The 24155-nt window shown below is 38.0% G+C and overlaps 2 protein-coding genes across 4 annotated transcripts in view; both read right to left on the reverse strand.

Annotated features, from left to right (window-relative positions):
* LOC133517853 (uncharacterized) overlaps positions 1–24155 on the reverse strand; it is a 194246-nt gene that overhangs the window by 143599 nt on the left and 26492 nt on the right. The window lies entirely within an intron of this gene.
* LOC133517857 (uncharacterized) lies at positions 190–6798 on the reverse strand. Of its 3 annotated transcripts, none has more exons than XM_061851315.1 (2): positions 6336–6798; positions 190–784 (listed from the first exon to the last, which is right to left on the reverse strand). In XM_061851315.1, exon 2 carries the CDS (start codon positions 723–725, stop codon positions 246–248), a length of 480 nt encoding a protein of 159 aa, XP_061707299.1. In that variant the 5' UTR covers positions 726–784; positions 6336–6798; the 3' UTR covers positions 190–245. The 3 variants fall into 3 exon arrangements, with proteins under 3 accessions (XP_061707299.1, XP_061707298.1, XP_061707297.1); XM_061851314.1 differs by lacking the exon at positions 6336–6798 and adding an exon at positions 5650–6308; XM_061851313.1 differs by lacking the exon at positions 6336–6798 and adding an exon at positions 5643–6308.

A 24155-nucleotide genomic window follows, 5' to 3' on the forward strand; every position in this document is an offset into this window, starting at 1 on the left:
AGTTTAGGTTTTAAGTCCAGCTTAGTATCTTAGTCTACTAAATCAAAGATGGAGAAGTACATTTCATCTAAATCGGTTCAGCGGTTATTGATTCCCTATCCCTATACAAACATCCACCTCCCTTTTCAGTTTTAAGGGATATTATTTGGGATAAAATCTATCCTATTGTTGGTGATGGAAAAATGCAGATTCTTGATATAAACATTTAATTTCGGAAAGTTACATGCTAACGTTATTATTTCGGATTATTCTTGAGGGATGCGCGCGCGCGATCGTGATGGTGGTTGTATAGGCTCTGGCGCGGAGTCGTCCCCCGCGCCCTGCGTTCCCCTCTGTCGCCTCACGCGGTAGGACCGGTCCTTGACATCCTCCCCGCCCTTGGAAGGACATGCAGCTTCTTCCAAGACATCAGAATCCTCCGTCGTGGTTGGTAGAGGGCAGACCTTGTTAACGCCTCTTCGTTCAACGCCTCGGTAGGTCAGGAAGTCGGCGACTCTGGCCACTCCGTCATCGCCGGGGTAAAGTCGCTGAACTCGGCCGAGTCTCCATTTGAGTGGTGGCAGATTAGGTTCTTTGAAGACCACCAAATCCCCTTTCTTTAGGTTTATATGCCGGGAACGCCATTTTGTTCTTTGTTGCAGTTCGGCCAGATATTCTTTTCTCCATCTTTCCCAGAAGTTGCACCGGAGCTGTTCGACCAACTGGTACCTTGTACGAATTTTCATGTTTTCAGGCTTCTGCGGGCTTGGTAGTGACGTCAGCGGCCGCCCGATGAGGAAGTGCCCTGGGGTCAAAGGAGAGAGGTCGTTTGGGTCAGGTGATAAAGGAGTTAGGGGTCGGGAGTTAAGGATCGCTTCAATTTGATTGAAAAGCGTGCTTAACCCCTCGTATGTAAGACTAACATTCCCTGCTATACGTTTAAGGTGAAATTTTGCACTCTTTACGCCAGCCTCCCAGAGGCCGCCAAAAGTTGGAGAGTATGGGGGATTGAAAACAAACTTTATGCCCCTATTAGTCGCAAAGTCAGTTATGCTACTTAGGTTTGACTGCAACACTCTGCCTAACTCATTGTTTGCTCCGACGTAATTTTTGCCATTGTCACAGCAGATGTAATCAGGTTTACCTCTTCTAGCGATAAATCTCTTAAGGCAAGAAATGAAAGCTTGGGTCGTGAGATCACTGACCGTCTCAAGGTGCACAGCTTTAGTAGAGAAACAAATAAAGATGCACAGATAGCATTTTGTGGTTCTACTGCCGCGACCTGTTTTGCTGGCAATCATGAAAGGGCCAGCAAAATCGGTTCCAGTAACCTGGAAAGGATAAGATTGAGACACCCTAGTAGTAGGTAGGTTACCCATTAATGGTTCCATCGTCTTACCTTTCATCCTGACACAAGTGACGCATTCATGCACAATGCTTCTAGCTAGCGTTCGTCCGCCAATAGGCCAGTATTTTTCTCTGAAAGAGCTGAGAAGCAGTTGAGGACCAGCATGGAATAACCTTAAGTGCTCACTTGACATCAGGATTTTGGTAAGATGGTGTTTTGATTTTAATAGAATAGGGTGCTTGGCATCATAATTAAGATTCGCGTGTTTTAACCGACCACCCACTCGCAGCAGTCCCTTTTCATCGATAAAGGGAGATAATTGCAGAACATTGGACCTTTTAAGCGACTTGTGTTCTTGAAGTGCATTTATCTCAAATCCAAAGGACTCCTGCTGAGCGGTTTTAAGAAGGAAGGTAAGAGATTGATGAAGTTCAGTTTCATTAAGAGAACCCACAGTTTTGTTCTTATGATTTTTGCAGTTGTTTATGAACCGGAATACATATGCTAATGCTCGCTGTAGCCGTAAAGGATTAGAAAAATTTTCAAATTTTACGATATTTTGATCATTGTTTTGGACATGATGGACTTTTATTTCAGGTAATTGACTTTCTGAATGCCCAGTTAGCTGCTGAGGCCATTCAGATTCAGGTTTCGACAGAAACTGAGGACCGTTCCACCACAGCGCAGAATCAACAAGCGCGCTGGGTTCAATGCCTCGAGAAGCCATGTCCGCTGGATTAAGGTCAGTCGGTACATGTCTCCATGATTCGCGTTCTGTTAATTCATGGATTTCATTCACTCGGTTGCAAACGAAAGTCTTTAAGAGTTTTGGCTGAGTTTTAATCCATCCTATGGTTATTGACGAATCAGACCAAAACGTTTTAGTAACAACTTTGCACCGCAAAGCTTCACAAACCTTTGTTGCAAGCCGTGCTCCTAGAAGAGCAGCACATAGCTCGAGCCTGGGAATAGTAACAGGTTTCAAGGGGACCACGCGCGTTTTGGCGCATAATAGGTTGGTGCTTACGTTACCTTCATCGTCAGTTGAGCGTAGATATACGCAAGCGGCATACGCGTTTTGTGAGGCATCCACGAAACAATGAAGATCTATGGAGACTGGGAAAGAGCACAGAACAGATCTGGGAATTGACAGTGCAAGCAATAAGTCTAAGTTATTGATGATCTTATCCCACGTCTTTTTTATGCCGTTTGGGACGTCCGAATCCCATTCCAATTTAAGTTCCCAAAGCTTCTGCAACAGAATCTTAAGTGTGATTGTGCACGGGCTTAGCAAACCCAAAGGATCGAATATTTTACATGTATTCGATAAAATCATGCGTTTGGTGACCTTATGTTCATTTTTGTCTATATTTATTTCGAATATGAGAGTATCGGTACTAGGTGCCCACAATACTCCCAGTACACTTGACTCTTTTGACAAATTATGAGAGTCAGATTCTGTGGCTTCCTGAAATATTTGTGGACAATTTGTCTTAAATTTGTGTATAGGAAAACCAGCAGAGTTAAGAACCTCGGTAACTGTTTTTAGGATGTGAGCTAGTTCGCCCTCCGTCGCGGCACCTGTCAAGAGGTCGTCGACGTAAAAGTCGTTTTTTATTACCTTAGACACGACAGGATCAGAACATTCCATTGCTAGCTGAACTAGGCACCGGGTGCTTAAGTAAGGTGCACATGCAGTACCGTAAGTTACGGTGTTCAGCTGCAGAGTTTTAAGTGGCATGTTATCCTGCTCTCTCCAGAGAATAAGCTGGAGATGTCTTTGTGACTCATCTACCATGATTTGTCTATACATTTTTTGAATGTCTCCAGACAACACGTATTTATGCTGGCGGTACCGAATGAGTATATTGAACAACTCATCCTGGACTACGGGGCCAACGTGCTGAATGCTATTAAGCGACTTGTTTGATGATGATTTCGCTGACGAGTCGAAAACGACACGCAAGCGCGTAGTTTCGCTGCGCTCACGGATCACAGCATGGTGGGGCATAAAGTACCCGAATTGAGGCCTGCTGATCTCAGTTAAGTGACCTAGTTCCTCATATTCACGAATAAACTTGCAATACTCATTTTTAAAGTGAGGATCTTTATTAAGTTTTTTCTCAAGGCTATAGAAGCGCTTTTCAGCCATGCTGTATGAGTCACCAAGTGCTACCTCTGGAGTCTCTTTAAAGGGCATGAAAACTGAAAACCTACCATCATCAAGGCGCTTCGTGGTAGCAGTAAAGTAGCGTTCACAGAATTCGTTATCAGCTGACAAAGTTGGTTTTGAGGTTGGAACTTCTTCAAGGCTCCAAAACTTTGCCAATTGATCACTGATCTCTTTGGTGAAGTTACAATATACTTGTCGCTGTGGTTGTAGATCGGTATTATAAAGACGACCTGCCACAATCCAACCTAGCTTGGTTTCGACAAGCATCGGCTTTTCTGGGCCTAGTTTTATGTTATTGTAACACAAGAGATCATAGAACAACTCTGCTCCTAATAACATATCAATTTCTGAAGGGTGGAAGAAGTTAGGATCCGCCAGTTGAATGTTATGAGGTATGTTAAGTTCCGTTACATTTATTGGGGAGTTAGGGAGTGTCCCTGTAATGTCAGGAACCACTAGACACTTAAGACGTGTGCCAAAATCATTTACACATGATTGTATTGTCACTTCGCAGCTGTCATATATAGGAGTTTTTTGTTTCATCAAGCCGAATATACATGATGTATCCGTACCATTACTAACGTATCCGAGTTTTTCTTTCAGGTTCGTCGTGATGAAGCATGATTGACTACCCCCGTCGAGGAACGCACGTGCAAGGTAAGTACAATTATTTTTAGGATTTATGACCTTGATTACGGCGGTGCCAAGGACAACTTGGCCCGAAGAACGAGCCGGCAGGGACACAGGTGAGTAGCTACAATGATTTAAGGTAGTATTTGTTTCAGGTATGTGACTATCTACATGCAATAATGTATTATGTTTGCTTTTGCAGGTCTTACATGTACCCAAAATCCGACATTCATTTGTAGCGTGCCCCCTACGCAAACAATTAGAGCAAAGTTTTAATTTAGAAACCTCAGCACATCTATTTTCAGGTGACAGCTGCTTAAAGGAAGGACAATCTATAATCCGATGCTGCTGATTACAAAATGCGCACGAAAATGTCGGTTTGGCGCTAGCAGAGGCGACAAAACTTTTTAATGTTTTATTATGAGGGTATTCTTTATTTTTAGGTTCAGGTTTTTGATTATTTTTATAGAAATTAGATTTACTATCGCGTTTGTCGCTTCTGCTGATCGCCATTGTCTCAAGGATGTCAGCACGGTTACGCAAAAACTGCATAAAATCGGATAAGGTCGGTAAGTCCTTGAATGTGTTTTTATGCTCCTCCCATTTAGTGAAGGTAGTTGCATCTAATTTAGTAGACACTAAGTATATAATGAGAACATCGCATTTGTCAGTGGGCTGCTCTAAAGTATCAAGCGCTCTTAAGTTTTTTGACACATAGTCTATCATGAACCGTATTGCTCTGTGAGACTCACTTGAGATGCATTCTATTTCAAATAACGCTTTTAAGTGGTTATTGATAAGAACCTTTTTGTTATCGTAACGTTCACGTACTAAATCCCACGCAACAGTATAATTTTTTGAGCTAAACTCTAATGATTTGATTATTAAAGCCGCACCTCCCTCCAATGATGACCTCAGATAATGAAATTTATTTATGTCCGATATGGAATCATTGGAGTGAATTAACGACTCAAAAGTGTCCCTAAATTCGAGCCATTTCAAATAATTTCCGTCATAAGTAGGTAGCTTTATAGTGGGTAGTTTGATATTTGAGTTATGATGATGATGACTACACGTATTAGAACGAGCAGAGTGAAGGCTCCCTTCCTTTTCTTCATTAACTTTAAGACGCGAGTCCAGTATATGTTGAGCTAAAGATAACGTGCTATAAAAAACGCTTTCAAAATTATCCACCTCACTGTCGTCTTCCTCAGACGATAATATTTCAATTTGAGACTGAACTTCATTAAACTCAAACAACAAGTTTTCAATTCGTTCTAAACGAAATTTCAATTCTTTAAGTTTTAAGTCACTTATTTCCTCTTGTTTACATGCATTTATGACAGAAACATAATCTTTAAATCGTGTTAAACGACCCTTAATAGTGCCCCGCAATTTAGTTAACTCTTTCAATTTCTTCCCATCGGAATCAACGCCAGAAGTTTCAACCATTTTTAAGACTATAAACGTAACGTAATTAATGAGTTAAGCAAAGTAAAATGTGCATCAAACCAGTTACAATGAAGTGGCAGCCGCGCGCCGTGTAGACACGGTGAGACACTGTGTCGTGTGCAGTGCGCTCCGATAACGCGAGCGACTCGACACGCTGAGACACGGTGCCGCGCCGTGCGATTCACAGTGCACGATGACAATGCAGACAGCAACGGCCACTTGCCGGTTACGTAATCGGTCCGCCTGGAATGTTCGGCGAAAACAATTAGCAAAATGATTTTTACTACAATTATGTTTACGATTGATTTTAATTTTAAGCGAAGAGATAATAAATCGAGCAACTTATAAGGGCGTAAAGATGTTTTGCTTTTAGAAATAAAGTTTTAAAGATAAAAGTGTAAATTACGAAAATGAGAAGCCTTTTTACAAACAAAGAAATACAAATTATAATTTAAATGTCACGAAATCGCTGCGCTTTTATTTATGATGTATATATTTACGTGTAAATTAAGCGTTTAGCTATAAAATTAAAGTATTTAAGCATTTATTTACCCTCGTAGCATTAAGCAGTGCTTGATTTTAAGTAAACACTTTTAAATAAAGGCTAGCGAAGCGGAAATAATGCAAATGCTTACGATTATTAAGAGCTAAACCACGTAAAAATGTATATGCACCGTGGTGTACATGCAAAAAAGAAATTAATTTCTTGATTAACACGACACTTAATGCACAAAGAATATTAGTGTTACACACTCGTAATCAAACTCGCCGATCACACAAACTTGAAGAGGGAATATTTAGGAAATAAAGAAAGGACAGGGCTACTCATCTGCAATAACGCTGACTCGCCGCGATGTAGGTGCCACTATTCACTCCTGTCGCATAATATGCAGCCCAGCTTCTAGATGCGTCGTATGGCGAAGTTTAAATTATGTCCGTTAAATAACGAGTTTTGGTTTAACATGTAGTTTCCTTCTTCATGTATTATGTGTCTTAGTCACGGTCGCCACTTTTGTTGGTGATGGAAAAATGCAGATTCTTGATATAAACATTTAATTTCGGAAAGTTACATGCTAACGTTATTATTTCGGATTATTCTTGAGGGATGCGCGCGCGCGATCGTGATGGTGGTTGTATAGGCTCTGGCGCGGAGTCGTCCCCCGCGCCCTGCGTTCCCCTCTGTCGCCTCACGCGGTAGGACCGGTCCTTGACACCTATATTTTTCCCTGGGACTACTAGGTATCTCTTTATCAAATTTTATCTAAATCGGTTCAGCGGTTATTGATTCCCCATACAAACTTCCACCTCCCTTTTCACACCCTTAAGGGATGATTTTTAGAATAATAACTATGCTATGTTCTTTCCCGGGACTCAAACTATCTCTATACGAAATTTATAACTCAATTGGATCAGCGGATTAAACATGAAAAGTAATTTAAAAAATATAGAATATTTTATATGTCTTTACTTCGGAATGTTGTCAATATGATACCATAAACGAATTTGGCATCCACGATTTATATGGAAACAATACCTAGCCTTGGCCTAAACTTAGCCTAGAAGCTAAAATGCTATCTAGATAAAATTGAGAGACCCCCAATTTTTTTTACCAAATATCTTGGTGGCTCCACTTCTTAAATGGATCCTTGGGTCCTAATCCTGCCAAAGTAAATCTTTTGTTCACGAAGCGCTGTATGCCATGACTGTTATGGACTACTAATACTTAGCACTGGTGCATTTTTGCCCACGCCAAACCGGAGTATGACTACAATATTTGTCATTGATAGATATTCAGGAATAGTATATATAATAGTAATAGCCTGCATATCGTATATACCTGAAATACGCTCGGGTACCTACATTTTTCCCAACGTCTTAAGCCATAATCTTAAACAGATTCCTCTTCTGAACAATATCCTCCATAGATCCATTGTATGGCTGGTGCTCAAGAATTATACCGCTTCAGATGACGTTAATTGTGTCATTGTTACCGGCCTCTCCAGATTATTTCGTGTTCGCAACTCCGAGGGTCGAAATTTTCGCTGACATCAAGAGACCTTCGAGGAAACGAGATAACTTGGAAGTTAAAATAATGTTATGTACTAAGTGCGCGTAAAATTTTGCCGTCATGGCGACATCAGTGAAAATTTCATCCTTTTTCCTATTAAGAAAATATGAGACATTAATTTTTTTTACAGGAAGGCAATAATCTTTTTAGCTTAGGTAGGAAGATAATGATCGATAAAAGTCCAAAAACGGAACTAGTTATTACATCGACTCGATCGATATAATTTCATGATTTATAATATTATACATTGTTATATTTTTAACTGTTTTTCAGGAAACATTGTGTTCTATAAGTACTTCGCGGTTATAAATAAACACAAGCGAATTCGGAAGTAAGTTAAATCAGTTAAGAGGAAAGAAAGTTACCAAATACGCCCATTAATTCCGATCATATTATCGTCGACTCGTCTTTATGAGGCTGTCACATAAATAAAACTCCCAGCCCATTAGCCCGGCGTGGTGCGTATGAGCCTTACAAATATTGGACGGGACGGGAGGCTGCGGCAAGCTGGACCTCATCAATATCTGTCATCAGTCACCGACTAGCCAAATGCCAAATTATTATGAATGAGACATAGCCTAATGCGTTTACTTGTGTATAATGTAAATTTTATTTTCCTTTTTTATTTAATAGTAAACTATGTTCTCTAATAGAATAAAAATAGGTAAGAGTAGGTATATGTTTTGTAGTTCAATCATTTATTTTATGACTCAAAAGCTAAGCCTCAGAACACGATATTAAACATTTTCTCGATCTAATCATGTTACGAAACCAGAGAAACTTGCTACTTTAAACCAATGATTTGCCTGTCAAAGAATCTACCCTTACCCAACCCTACTTAGTAAAAAAAACTATTTTCTAAGACTAATTTAAATATTCGAGGAGCCGCTTATAACAGTTATAACATCGAGGTTTATTTGTAAGATATTTTTAGCGTTTACGCGACTGTATTTATATTTGATCGCCTGTGTGCGGTGGGATCCCGGCGCCTGGAGTTTACAACTGTGTCAAGGATGATAAGCGGAAAATTTCCTTTGAGAACGCAGAATACGCCGCGTTAAACGCGCCCGGGTAAACGGACGCAACTAGCACGACGAGCGCGCCGCAAGAGAAATTCTCGTTTAATGGTTCATAGTTTACACAAACCGTTTAAATGTAAGTTAAACCTTTAATTTACTCGGTCTTTAGATGAGAGTAAAGAGATTTATAGTCAGTACAGCATTTCAAGTTTACTAGGCTAGTTGAGCTGATACTATCAAGTCGAATGTGTTTTAGTGCTAATTTTGCGTATTGTAAAGTAATATTAAATAGCTTACAATAATTCTAACTTAACCAACATTTTAAATCGAATCGATTCGAATAATCAATTTTTTATGTCGGCTGGTAAAACACGCCAAGTAGCATGCCAAAACTTTAATAAGCTGAGCAATAACTCCCCGACTGTCTTAGTAGCGATTGTTTCATTGCTTGATGGCATAAGGCCAGTGGAATATAAAATGGGGGCTACTGGATAGCTGCATGAACGCTGCAGCACGTGGCCGCTTTAATATAACGGGATTTATTAACACGACCGACATCCAATTAAGATAATATTCTGTAATTTCACCAGAGGCAGAGTTGGCATGTCCGCAAATAGGGCGCACAGATTATTTGTTTTTGTTGTGACAATTAACGTAATAATGGCAGTGCTAGGATTGGTTCATGACAATTTTAATGACTCGGAAGAGAACATTAACCAAAAAATAGTTATTTACAAGTGCGAAAAATAAGAAATTCGTAACGAGTGGCTATACATTAAAACACGACCGAAGGGAGTGTTTTAAATCGACACGAGTTGCGAATTACCTATTCGCACATGTATCGTACAACGTTTTACAGTACATTTTTCGACATAGTTACATAATGTGCTAATTTACGCACTAGTGCGGAAAAGTAGCACCGTATGTATTGTAAAATATTTTGTCACCACTAAGAAATGAATATCTACTGTATATTTTCATAAGTAGTAGATAATCCTCTAGTCGTCTTTCGTTATAATATCATAAGTACCTGGGCGACCGAGCTTTGCTCGGTTATAACTATTTATTGTAATATGGTAGTGAATAGGTGATAAGCTTAACTAAATTTTTTTACTAAATTAAGCTTGTCTAAAACAATAAAAATTATATATAAACTTGAACATATAAAAAAAAAAAAGTCACCGGGCGAGATTCGAACCCGTAACACTCGTTTAGCAGTCCGCGTCTTAACCCGCTGGACCAGATGAACAGTGGCCGGCAACACGAAATTAGCGACCATATTCTGCGTCGAAAGAAAAACGCATGAAAACTCGAAAACACGCGTTTTCCCAAACATAAGACTAATCTAGATCGATTGTTTACCCCCAAAAACCTCCATATACCAAATTTCAGCAAAATCGTTAGAGCCGTTTCCGAGATCCCAGAAATATATATATACAAGAATTGCTCGTTTAATTTAAAGGTATAAGATAATCTATATTACGTAGGACGCACCTTATTATAGCAAAATAAAATAGGACACGGATTCATTCAGAATCAAATAAATGCGTATATTTGACATTACTCGTAGTGCAACACATTCGTGTCAAAAGTCAATTCAAGGTGGGATTTTAAATAATCCAATTAGCCTCAAATTAAATGAATTAGATCGTAAATTAGGGTCAGCTATAAAATTAATGCTTATAGCAAACAGTTTCTAAATGTCCTAAATCAAATAGGACAAGACAAAAATGTAGTTGGTCATATTGATTACTATCCTTATTTCCCTACTAATAAACCCTACTAACTCGTAAATTATGTACGAGTCAAGTCCGGATACATCCTAAGGGTCGTGAAGTTGGAATTTCGACATAATATGAATTTTAATTATTTTATGGTTAGCGTTCCGACTGAACATCTAGCGACCTTCACCAAGGAGTTTTGGCCGAAAAGTGTCAAGTTTCTTGTCACTGCTGGGTTGCGAACTACATCGCAGCTGTGTGTCTTTGTTTTAAGATATATATTATAAAATAATAGGTATGTATGCTAGTTTTTAGGTACTCGCTAAATAAAAATGAAAATAAAGATTAAATATGAATAGAAATGCGAAAGTATATCTGTCTCTCTGTTACCTCCTTTAGTTTGAAGCCCGAGAAAGGACAAAGGACAATCGTCATCATCATCCAACGCAGACAAAATTGAGGGCAGAAGTTAGCAATTATAACCTGTTTTTTCAGATTAGAAATATTATAAACCCAAAAGTAGTGGTAACTAATTTTTCCTCCTAAGTTAAATCTGAGTAAATATGATCTAATTTATAGTGTCATTTACATTTTAAAGTACCGCAATATTAGATATCATAGGAACCCTAGCGTTTCGGAAGAAAAAGTTAATTACCACTACTTGAGGTTGGAAAAATTCAAATTTACAAGAAACGGAGTATTAAGTAAATTAAATAAAACGAAATACTGATGAGAGCCCGGTAAGGTGTATTGATGTATTCCCATCTGTCTCCGCTGGGCACAGATGGGAATAGGCGCTACATTGAAATCATTCCCATCTGTGCCCGCCTCATGCAAGGCGGTGGTGATCATGTGGGACGGGCACGGATGGGGATACACCCCCGGAAAATATTAATAAAAGGACATGTGAACGCTATTTAATTAATTTTTCCTTGAGTTACTATGCAGGAAATTGTTGGTGCTTGTGACAGCTTTATCGATCCGCGGACATTAACCCATTTATTTGGCTCTCTCAGCTGAGCCGGCGCATGGCGCATGGTTGAGCAACGATTTTATTTTACTGATCAAATTGTTGGATGTTGCATTAAACATGTAGGTTATGAGGCAGCCAATATAAGTAGTGCATTCTAGTTCAGCGTACATTGCAAATAATATATTTTAGTTTTATAATTAAAATAGGTAAATCATTTAAACCAACGGTCAATATATTTTTTCATGAATAAGAACTCTACGCACGTAACATATAAATAGTTAAAATGTCATAACCCCAGTAGCTCGGCTTATCAGGTTTGAACGCTCGACTCTCGATTTGGTAAAATGGACACTAATTTAATTATCATGAAAGACTCATGACAATTTCATTCGTTACAATTGTATTTAATATCGGGAGATAGATACGCTCAGAATTTGTTATATTATAAGCAACATGGCTTGCGACAGGCAGAGCACATTATGTGAACCAAAACAACTGTAACCCAAGAACTGGCAAACCCCTCTTTACGCTTAAGCCTATCAATTCGGAAACTTTAACATTCGGTACCCGTATCATACTGTTACCTGGTTGTACTGGTAAGTTTATTGAAAGGTTAACCTTACCCTTTAACTGAGTTAATCTCAAAACCCCATCGCGATAGGGTTTTTGTGGAGGGTTTTTATTCAGTTATCTAACCTTTATTATTGGTCTATACAGGCGTATTGCTGATGCATTAACTTAAAATTTGAAATTTTATTGCCATTCGACTAATACAATTTTATATTCTAAGTTTAAACCAAAAAAAAATTAACAAAAAATAGTACATTACGATACAAGTGCGAAAAATAGGAAATTTGAAACGAGTGGCGATAAATTAAAACACGACCGAAGGGAGTGTTTTAAATCGACACGAGTTGCGAATTACCTATTCGCACATGTATCGTACAACGTTTTACAGTACATATGGCCCTTTAAATGTTCGACACAGTAACGTAATATGCTACTTCTCGCACTAGTGCTATAAAGTAGCCCCATATGTACTGTAAAAAATAATTTTAAGGAAGTTCTCAGTTTGACTCGTAAGTTTGTATGTATGTTTGTTCGCGATTATCTTGCGTTTGGGGTGGGGGTGGGAGTGGGAGTGGGGGTGACGGTGGGGGGGTGGGAGTGGAGTGAAAGTAAGGTCTATCATTTACACGCCTTTACTTGTATCTTATCGACTCTGTTGAGATATATCTATCTATTTGTATTTGTTAACTTTTCTTCACACATCTTAATCTATAGCCATCGCTAACACTCGTAAACTAGCATTAGCCCAAAACTAAATGGAGATTATTAACTATAAAACAAACTAGTATTTCAGCTCAAAACCTACAACCTATCACTAAAAAGTAAAAAAGACCCCCCTCCCCCTAAAATATAATAATTATTTTGTGCTTTTCAGTAGGTTAGTTTTTTGAAAGCGATCCCCTTTAAAAAAAATTAAGTTAAGTATTTTGATTTTGATTTTAATTTGTTTTTCTTTTTTACTTTTAAAAATTACTTTGTGATTTTCATTGGGTTGGATTTTTGAAGGCAAAAATGAAATTAAGTTATTTTGGTTTTGTTTTTTTTATTTTTATTAAATTTGATTATTATCTTTTATATTTATTTATACTTAAGGGAAATACTATAAATAAATGGTAAATTACAATTAGCTTCAACAATTAGCTTTAAAAGATGGCAATAGAATCTTTTAAATTTTTTAAACCGGACAAATACGAGTCAGACTCGCCCACCGAGGGTTCCGATTTTTGTGAATTGTTGGTGTAGCGGCAACAGAAATCCATCATCTGTGAAAATTTCAACTATCTATCATGGTTCAATGGATACAGCCTGGTGATAGACAGACAGACGGAGTGGAGTCTTAGTAATAAGGTCCCGTTTTGGGTTCCGGCAAACAAATTTCATTCAAATTTTAAATGATCCTTATTCTTATAATGTTATAATAATCAAAAATTCAAAAAAATCAAACGTGTCAAAATATTTTCAATAATGTTAATATCCAGAGAGGAAAATTAGAGCTACTTTGAAAAGGCGATTTCGCGAGGCTCACACTCAACTTTTAGCTCACACAACCCACCGCATGTGAAAACGTTTTTAACTTATTGCTTAATGTAAAATAAGCTCATAATAACTAGTAGGGATGTCACTTTTCAATAATGGTAAAATACCTACCACAATGTCCACAATCCGCTTACGCATGTATCTCTATCAGAAAACGTTTTTTTAAATTACATTCTAATTTCTGAAATCTGTAGATAAATTATTATAGGTAGGTTCAAATCTAAGAAGCGGCTCCAGGTCGCACAGAACCGTGACGAGTGGCATAAAATGAAGGAGGCCTACACCCGAAGGGTAGAGAACGGCAAAAGAAGATGAAGAAGAAGGTTCAAATCATCAGTCTTTAATTTGTAGGTACCAAGTGTGAACTCGAAAACAGTAAAACAATAATCTATCTAGCCAAAAAATATGAGCTAAATAAGAGCATGATATTGCTAAAAAAGTAAAAAAATCGGAATTCGGATAGAATGTTCTTTACTTGCAAACCCTTTTTCCAAAAAGTCTAAACTAGAATTGCTCCGAAATTAACAAAAACAATAGGAACACACGGGTATAAAGATACACAAAGGCACGGCCGCGTTGCGGCTACGGCTGCGCTCCAAATAATACTATAATCGCTCAATAATATTTTCAATTTTAGCCTAAGGACTCAAAGTGCAATATTTTTTGAATTGAAAACAACGACGTTACTGGCAAAGAACTTGTTTGAGATCGAGGCATCAGAGACAGCCCATACCAACTACGGTTATTCAATAATAAGTTGAATTTAAGCGTGCGTAAAGATTACAATCGTTTGAACTGGTCCAAAACCCTATTATGAGTTAACTGAATAGATTGGGTTTTTATTTCGGGTACCGGTAATACAAGTTAACTCGATCTGATACGGTTACCGAATCAAAAATTAACCTTATCAGAAGGTTACCGATATGGTTGGGGTTTTTATAACCACTTCTTAAATAACCCTATGAAAACCCCCGGTTAAGGTAACCGGTTCCGGTCCCTGCTGTAACCTTGAGATTCGTAGGTTACGTACGTAATAGAAAATGCGCTTAGAAGCTGCATTGCAATTTTAAAATTTTATCTCAACAATATGTTAGTGAAAGCGAGATGCGCCGAGGACAATATCAAATAAGATTACATCTTTAAAACTGGAATGTGTCTCCGGTACTTGATAAGCCGTTGTAATGATCCACTGACACTGAGTTTTGTTTTTACGAGCCCCCTAAAACTTGTTTGGCAAAACGCTAAAACGCAAACAATAGTCATAAAAGTGTTAGCAACCAGAAATTATAAGTTATATAAAATCCCAAAAAAGAAACGAAAACGATGTAACGAAATGGTACTACATCTCAATCAAACGGAGCTTCCTGTTATTCATGTGAGATGAAAAACTCCTAATAAAAGTTTTGAAAAGGTGCCATTATTGCCTACGTTTTGTAAAGGAAACGGTATTGCCGCACTTCCCGAGACAAATTTGTAACATTCTGATGGGAAACTGTACCCTCAATTGTGAATGTGACTGATGTGAATCTATATTATTGTGGTCGAGTTAAACTAAGTTATACGTAAGTACATTCATGTACTTACTTAAAATCATTATTTACTGTGGTTATATGTGTATCCTCAAATATAAACAAGAATATAACTGGATTGTTTCTTTACATTAAATAAAGCGTATACCTACAAAACAAAACAAATACAAAAAAATGTTACATTTATCACAGATATGTAGAATCTTATTTTACCTTAAGACTGGCGTACAAATACACAATACGATATCAGTATGTCTTCACGATGGTATCACATGAAAAACTTAGGCAATATATTCAAAGATACATATTATGTCGTACCGGCCCACTTTAATAGCATTCAATAAATTCCAGTCAGCCTGAATGTAGTATTTGCTAACCTTGTTAGGACCTCTAAGCAGCTTACATGTATTCTCCAGCCGCCAAACAGTCGGGATGTGCTATTAAAATTGCTTATAAAACGCAGGCTAGTCTAATGAGCATAGCGAACTAGTGAAAGCGCTTTCTCTGACTACGTAAAGTGAAGTGAACTTGTGATTCAGAAGTTACAGTTACGATGGTTCGAGGAGCCTTCGACTTGCTTTCGCCTCGGAAGCAATGAGAAACAGTCTGAACGGGACGCATTCAGGAACTTGATTGTCTTCATCATAAAAACTCGTCACGTCCCGCGCCCTCTACCCAAACTGAGGGAGGCTTCTCCGATATCTTAGCCATTCCCATCGCCTTTCGACTACCATTTTAAATTCTATGCCTATATACTGAATACGTGATTACACTTACACTGGATTCCTTGAGGCTAACGCTTGTAAGGAACGGGTGTAACAACCCTATACACGGGAATCGCCTCATTCTAAGGTGAGAATTTCGCTGTTAAATCTTTTAGAAGAAGTCTAAAGCACTTAGTTCCTTAGACTTATTGCAATCGTTTGCAAGTATTCCAGCGCCAATTCTGTCACGCTTTCGATTTGCAATAGCGTTTAATAATTTGAATTATATTTTTGTTGATATGGTGCATTTCTGGTACAGTGAGCGTCAAATACTTTGTAGCAACCAACGTAGCCAAATAGTTCGGTACACCATATATTTAGTATGGTGTACCGAACTATTTGGCCACTTTGACTGCTACAAAGTATTTGACGCTGACTGTACTTTTAGGTGCATCTGACCTGTATGGACAAGAGTACAAAGATTTGTTAATCGCGTTGTATATTAAAAATAGCACAACATTTATAACACGGAAAATGTCTAAGTGACCCGTTTTCATCGCTCTTCACTGTATTTCAATTTAAACACAAGATAATGCTTTTATAGTCCATTTTTCCCAAATCCCAAAGAACCATTGAACGTAAAGAATGGAATAGAATATGGAAGATATCAACAACTGTGACATTGGCCCCCCTTGTCCGGCCGGTGCGCTCTTAGCAATATAAAGCCTCCGAGTAGCCGAAACAGCGGGGACACATCACACACGATTTATGTATGTTGTGCTTTCTCTGTAAACCTTGCATAAAGTGCGCAAAGTCCGAACGATTTGAATAAGTGATAAAGCTATGGGTGGCCGTAGGTATAGATAGGTGAGTAGGCTGATGGTGATTCATCTTGAACAAGTTTTGGGTTAGTCATGCTCCTGTTCCGAAAAGGTTTGCATAATCTAAATAAACTTTTTGATACATATGATACGAGTATAGTAATATAATATGCTTCAAATAATGCAAAACTAGCTCAAAAATTAAACAAATTCTAACTTTTAGTTCTTGAATAAAGCATGTTGTTATAATTGTTGACAAATGGCCCTCGACTGTGCTCGTTGCCTATCTACGGACGGAATAAATGAACTCGGCTGATGAACAAAAAAACAAACGATGTGATATGCACGATATGCGGAAAAAGACTGAAAGTATGAAATGCCGGTGTTACTATTAAAGCTGTTACAATTTTATTACAATATACATAATGTATATCATCTATTATACATATAAGTTATATAACCTATCGTGTGAGCGCAGTCTTGCCATATGAAACTGTAGGTATATAAAACAATATATAAATTTACACATAGATGCTTCCAGTAAGTAATTCGATACATTTTGCGCCAGCTTTTCTCTATGCTCTACCGAAATCCTCGTTTGTGTCTCTAGGTTGCAGTTGCCCGGTAGGTAGTAACTAAGTTGGAAGTGGCTTTTAAATTTAGGAACCGCCTGGGCCGAGCATTAATGACCTGCGCCGCCATTTTGAAGGGATGCTTTGAGGGAAAACTTCTCACTCACCCTCCAAGGGGAAGTAATGCATTTTCCTTTATCACCGCGCGGACAGTTCGCGCACTTCTCGACAAGGGGACTTTTACTATTATTGTGCTCGCGATGTAACATGCAATGAAAAAACTATGCCTTCGATCGTTCGCCGCAAATGGCCGAGGGACGGTGCCGCCACCAATCTTTATCGTCCCGTTATATACAGTAAGCTTAATCTTTTTATGGACTACTTGACGCCATTAAAAACAGACGCAACTGGAATTAATAAGCATGTCGATTGTTAGTTAGCAAACTTGTTGATTAACATCACATAGCATGGCCTGCACTTCATGCTAATAACTTAATAATTTAATTATTAAACAATAAGGATGCTTTACTCTCAAAAGGTGACAAAGATTACAGAGTGTTTAATTAACAACACTTTATTTATAAAGCTAACTGTCATATATAGGTATTTTGATGGCAAAATAATGATGGCATTAATAGCACAATCGGAATAGAACAAACCTCGAAATTTCTCGGACAGTCCTGAAATTTGGTATGTATGTAAATTAAAGGCCCCTTATCCATGTCTATACCATTTGACATTGAGGAATCGCAGCCATTTTCGAAAATGTGTACCGTCCTGGAGAAGTTCGCGTTTTACTCAAAATCTACGTTATCTAGGAAAATATGGTGTAAGACAACATTAAAGCTTATCAAATTCTACACGAATAAGTCCAAGATATCTTTGCGAAAAAAATACATCTTGTTATAGAAAATACTTGCTGAATCTAGGTTTAGCGCTTATACACTTCCAGGGGACATTCTTTTAATAGGAAACTTGGATGGATATGAATTCCACTTTTGTGTATTCATTTGTACATAAAAACTCTTTATAAAACAAAAGGAAACCGACTTCAAAAAGGATAAAATAAAATATTATCCTTCTTTAAGTATATGCGTCACCAACTGATATGTTTGAAGTCGGTGCCAAGCCAAACTTTGAAGCATACCATGATTTTGGTGCGATTCGATGAGGATGCGGCTAATATACCTAAATATGTAAATACTATACGTTGGATTGCCTTACAAGACAGCAATGAACATACTTTCTGTAGGTAAGTACCTAAGAACATACGGTCCAACCTTCTTAGCGCAGTCCATACCATGTCTGTCGGCATATTAGTATAAATCCAATGCGTTTATTTACCGTCATAATTTTTATAGAGCTATATTTACTAATTTTCGAACTGTTATTATTTATTACTGTTACTATTATTATTAGTTTGGGGACCACGAGGATCAGGCGTCATCTCTAAGCTCGAATTTTAAGGAACGTTAACATGTATCCCAGAGATTGTATGTATCAAATTTTATTACTGTCGCTATTGTTTGAGCCCCATTTAAGCCCTGAAATCTGTTTTTGCAATCACAATATTTAGCCCTAAACATTTTTCCTCTGTTCATTTTAGTAATTTTGTATTGCATGGCACTCGTGTACCAATTATGGATCTACTGATGTCTGTTTTATTGTAATCTACTCAATAATTAAGGTGCATATTTTTTCTTTTAAAAAATATGATTTAATATTCTGCGTCCTTTCAAGGTGGCTGTACTGATTTTTATTTAATAAAACAAGTGTAAACAAGTTGTGAAGGGCAAAAGGAATCTACCGATATGTAATTTTTTTAAATCCAGCCAGTATCCTCAGCTACAGAGTGTACTGAATCATCAGTACTTAAACCCATAACCCTACTGTCTGGTGAAGTCGCAGTCAAGTAAAATGTTGATGTTGGGGTAGATCATGTACAAATGTATACACAAAAGTGGAATTCATATCCATTCATGTTTCCTAGTAAAAGAATGTCCCCTGGAAGTGTATAAGCGCTAAGCCGAGATTCAGCAAGTATTATCTATAACAGGATGTACTTTTTTGCTAAGATACATATCTGGGACTTTTTGTATAGAATTTAATAAGCTTTAATGTTGTCTTACACCATATTTTCCTAGATAACGTAGATTTTGAGTAAAACGCGAATATCTCCAGGGTGGTACACATTTTCCAAGATGGCTGCGATTCCTCGAGGTCCCCAAATGTCAAATGGTATGGACATGAATAAGGGGCCTTTAATTTAAGTACATACATACCAAATTTCAGGACTGTCCAAGAAATTTCGAGGTTTTTTTCTATTCCGATTGTGCTATAAACGCTATTTGGATCCTCCGAGACTTATTGAAACTACGGAAACCAAAAATATTTTGAGTTTTAATATGATGATAAAATTATAGTCGATGCAATAAATGTTTGATACTGCATAGAACCGCCGGGGTTCTGGTTTAATAGCTGTACACGCGACGGGATTTAAAATTTCATAACATTTGTCCGACTTTTTCAGGTCGCTGTAAGCTAACAGCTTTCTATAAAAGGATTAGGTTAGAGTTACAATATAAGCAACATTGCGACACGCGCCACGAGCGCGGCATTTCAAAGCAGTGACGCAAAATGCAGCGCAGCGCGGCTAAAAATGTCAAAATCGTGTTTCTCCTCAGCAACAACCCGACGGGTTAACCGCTAGCTGCACCGGAAAGATATCGGTCACTCCGAGCGTGAAATAATGCGCCATATGTTGTACAACAGTAATTAGTTATCGGGCGAAAGCGCAAGTGTTCTCATGCGAATAGGTCGCAAAAACCTTACTTAATAAATGTGTAGTTAGTTAACTATGTGGTGGAGCAGTGTAAGAGTAACGAGCGAGCGAATAACACATAATTACACATGGCATAGCCGGGGAGGATGCACCCCGGCCCCCGCTTGTGCATGACTGCATGTCAAATGCATACTGTGCATGTGCGAGCTACAAGTGCATACTCCATTCGAACCGAGACTTGATAGTTCAATGTAACGAACGATACATTCACTACAGGACGATCCACCATCTATGCGAGTTCATCTAATTGGACGCATGTAAATATGATAAGTCGTCACTCGCACAATGACAGGTCTACTAAGGTCTTATAATACTATCACGTCACGATCTGGTATTATGACAAGTCAAATAGTCCCCCCGTAGTCGATGCAACTATGAATTTGTTCCCACCTAACAGGTCAACGGCCTCTGGATCTGGTTATCTTTGAAGATAAAACTGTCCCCGGAGGCGTCATTCAGCCGAATCCAATAACAAACACTACGTTACACGTTTCATTCGTCCGAGTTTAGAACGAGTCCGCCTCAATAAAATAAAACACGTGTCCTGTTTCCTGAAAATAATTTGTAACTTATTATTTCCTTTATAAACGTATGCTTTTGTTTCAGAGCTTCTATGGAAATCCAAATCGTATTTTAACTTCTCGCTTCAGGCAACCGTTAGTCATCGGTACATTCGGTACGAATGAATGCATATCATTCGTTTCTAATTGTGATGAAAGTTTGAGTTGTCTTTCGTAAGTGCTAAATAGGGCAAGCGTGCAGGAGAAAGTGCGAGCAGTCGTGACTGCGACTGGGACGCACAGCAAGTGGGCCGCTTATCGACACCCCGACCAAAGACTGACGCCGAGTGCATAGGGCAGATCAACTGCAAACTGCAACACAAGCTACCTTTTATTGCCTATTTGATAAAGTTACAGTATGAAAAGTTAGCAGTTCTCAAAGCTATGATAGCCGACATCACATGTTTAACATTAATTTGTCCATTAAACTTGGTTGAAGCAACAGGCTTTAAGTGTATCAAGTCCTGTGATATCAAAATATGTACTTACAAAGGTGTATTTAACACATTTTTATCATGAAACCATTATATTCTATTTTTAAACTAACCAGAACACAAGAGAGGTAGCGGCGACCGCCCGCCATTAACCTGGTGGTCCAACATCGAGAGAGACTAAGAAATCCCAATTTCCAGAAGTGTGAGGAGACCCGACCCCAGATAACGGAAGCAGGGGCGGACAAAGAAGAAGATTCGAGTGTACCTACTATTAAAAATAACAAAATGGCTAGAAAATGACTTTCAATATATAGTTATTGCTGGTAGGATTATAGTTATTGCTGGTAGGATGGACTCTTGAATAACCTTCAGGTGTACTTCGAGGCCCTTTCCCAGCTATAAAGATATTTTGCAATGTTCCAAGTATCAGATTACATAGTTGACAACCTGAACCGATGTGGACGAGGTCGCGAACGTTGAAGTCCAGGAGGGTTTCTCTAGAAAGTGTAACCAGACGCCGTAGTCTCTTGGCGCTGTAAATCTAGTTGTAGAGAATATACTTTCCAATAGGCAGAAATATCGAAATATCTTCATAAAATACCCATTTGAGTAAGTGTCTCAAGTAGTATCATGTGTCAAAAGTATTCATGTCAAAGATAGTGTAAATAGTCGACAAGTTCAAAATGGTGAAAAATAGTGATGCTATATAATGCTCCTACGAATACGAGTACGTGTTGGATTTGGAATCTACCAAGCTTAATACTTTTATAATACGCCAATTATTTTAAGATTGTGTTCAGTTTACAAAAAAGACGTAAGTTCGAGAAAATGTTAATTAATAATTGCCTAACTTGTTGAAAAAATAACTTTACGATACATTTCTAGCAGTATCAGTCAATTATTTGACATGTTTAAAATACACCTTTTTTTTTTCAATTTTTTCTATCAATATTTAATGTCACGTACTCGCTTTATCATGCCGCGCTCGCATCCCGAAAATATTTTCAGCATTACAAGGACAGGACATATCGCACCGACTGTACCTAGTTAATTGTTGGTTCAGGTAGACATAACTTACAAACACATATTTAATTGTCTCTAGTATAGGTACGGGATTATAAGAAGAATGTTCTTTTAATGCTCTCAATTCTTCTCAATTAAATGCTCTCAATTTTTCCTAAAATAGTTACGATTACGGAGCTTAATGATAACCATCAGCATCTTAAAAGGAAACAAGAATACAAAGTGAGCGGAATGGAAACATCCGGCGGGGAAGGCAATAAACAATCGAACCCATCGTTGCACCAAGATAATTACTGGGCACTTTTTGTTCTTTTTGTAAGTACCTCTAACGATCACAGACGAAGATGAAGTGCCGCCTCGGCAAAAACAACACGCCAACAATGGAAGTGCCAATGTGAACCAACAGCTGCCTCCTAACCTAACTTTTATAACCACTCACCTAAGTGGAGTAAACCGGTTAACTATTTTTAAATCGTGCTTCAAATTACAATGTTCTGCTTACGTATATGTATTGTTGTTAACCACATGCAGGTGCAGCACCCGATTAACCTCAGCTAGTGCATTACAAAATACTTTCTCCTTCAATATTCATGATATGCCGTAATTAGCAATTTAATTCGAATTAAATTTTGTGGTACGCCACGCCGGTGACTTTCATTCGAAACGGGAAGCGAGTAGGACTGTTTTAGTGTAGGTTTGTATATGCTAGATAAATCGAATTTAAAATTAGTCCTATTACGTCGAGTTAAGGATGATACGAACTGTGCATGTTGCAGTTTGTTGGGACGTCGAACTATTGCGCGGGCGGCGCTGGACGTGACCTCCGTTTGCGCACAACGGGATCCTTCATTATTCAGCCCGCGAACGACTGCCCTTATGTGCTCGCAATTTCATTCCATTTCATATCTCGCATCAACTTGGCTGACGTCTCATGGGAGCCGGTGTACTTGTGCGTTGTTCACGGTTGTTATTCCCATAGTACCAACCGCAGGCGAAAGTTCGCAGTCTATATCGTACTATGCTGCTTTAACGGAACTGGAGTTCGCAGTTATAATGGTTTGTCTAAGCACGTCTTCAATACAAGCAATGGAAATAGTAGCCAGTTGGGATAGCAAGCGCCTGTTGAATTCTATATCGGATTACGGATATAAAAGTTCTTGCATTAATATTATTATTTTACTTTCTTCTTCGAGAAAATGGAAACTATTGTTCCTGTCCTGCTGATACCTCATCAGATTAAGTTTATAAATATGTAATTTTGATATACTGGGTTTAATTTCATATTGTATAACACAATACAGGACAATTAAAACGGGACACTTTGTATGGAAACTTTCATATAGTCACGCATTTAAGTATAAGCATATGCTTTCGAATGTACTTGTAAAAAATCGAAACATTCGGTACCCACCTATACATGTATATCTACCTGTCAAACATATCAAGTCAACAACTGTTCTTAACGCCAATAACAGCTTAAAATGTAATAATTACCAACTCACGCTATATATGTCAACAGAGGACTAGAGCTAGATAAAAACACTAAAATGTTAATACGCTCGGATGGGTAGTCGCAATATGTCATTTATTATTTTTGTCAGGTACAATATCGCTTTTTCCAGTGCTCATCGTAAAACTGCAACTTTTATTTTCTCGTGACAGTTTTTCCGCACGAGCGCTTGCGATTCTTTATAGAGTGAAGTGCTATTAAAATTATTAGCACACGACAAATCAATTCATTCGAATACCTTTTACTATTTCTGAGAATAACGTAAACTGAGAAATTTGTATGCAGACTGCAGACAGGCGTAACTACTGACTGATATAGATAACATTATTAAAATAACTTAGGTACTAATAATAAAAAGGAAGGGTACGTATATTATACCTTCTACAAATAATAATATGTGTTTCTAGTGCTCACATGTAACATGTTAGAACTTAAAAATTTGTACTTCATTAATTATATTTCATATATCCAATCATGTTCATAAGAATTAGCGCTGTTTTTCACGAAAACATTTTTTATTCAGCGTGAATTATCAAGTGTGAAAGAGTTTCAACTATTTAATTGCTTTAGGTAATTGACATAGATTTTATGTTTCAACGCACGAATTCCATGCACTAACTAAAGCACTGTAGGTTACATGTAATGTTTTATTAATTTTATTAATATGCGAGTAAAAAATAATTAAAGTTGG

This window comes from Cydia pomonella, chromosome 5 (genome assembly GCF_033807575.1).
Source record: "Cydia pomonella isolate Wapato2018A chromosome 5, ilCydPomo1, whole genome shotgun sequence".
NCBI lineage: Eukaryota > Metazoa > Arthropoda > Insecta > Lepidoptera > Tortricidae > Cydia > Cydia pomonella.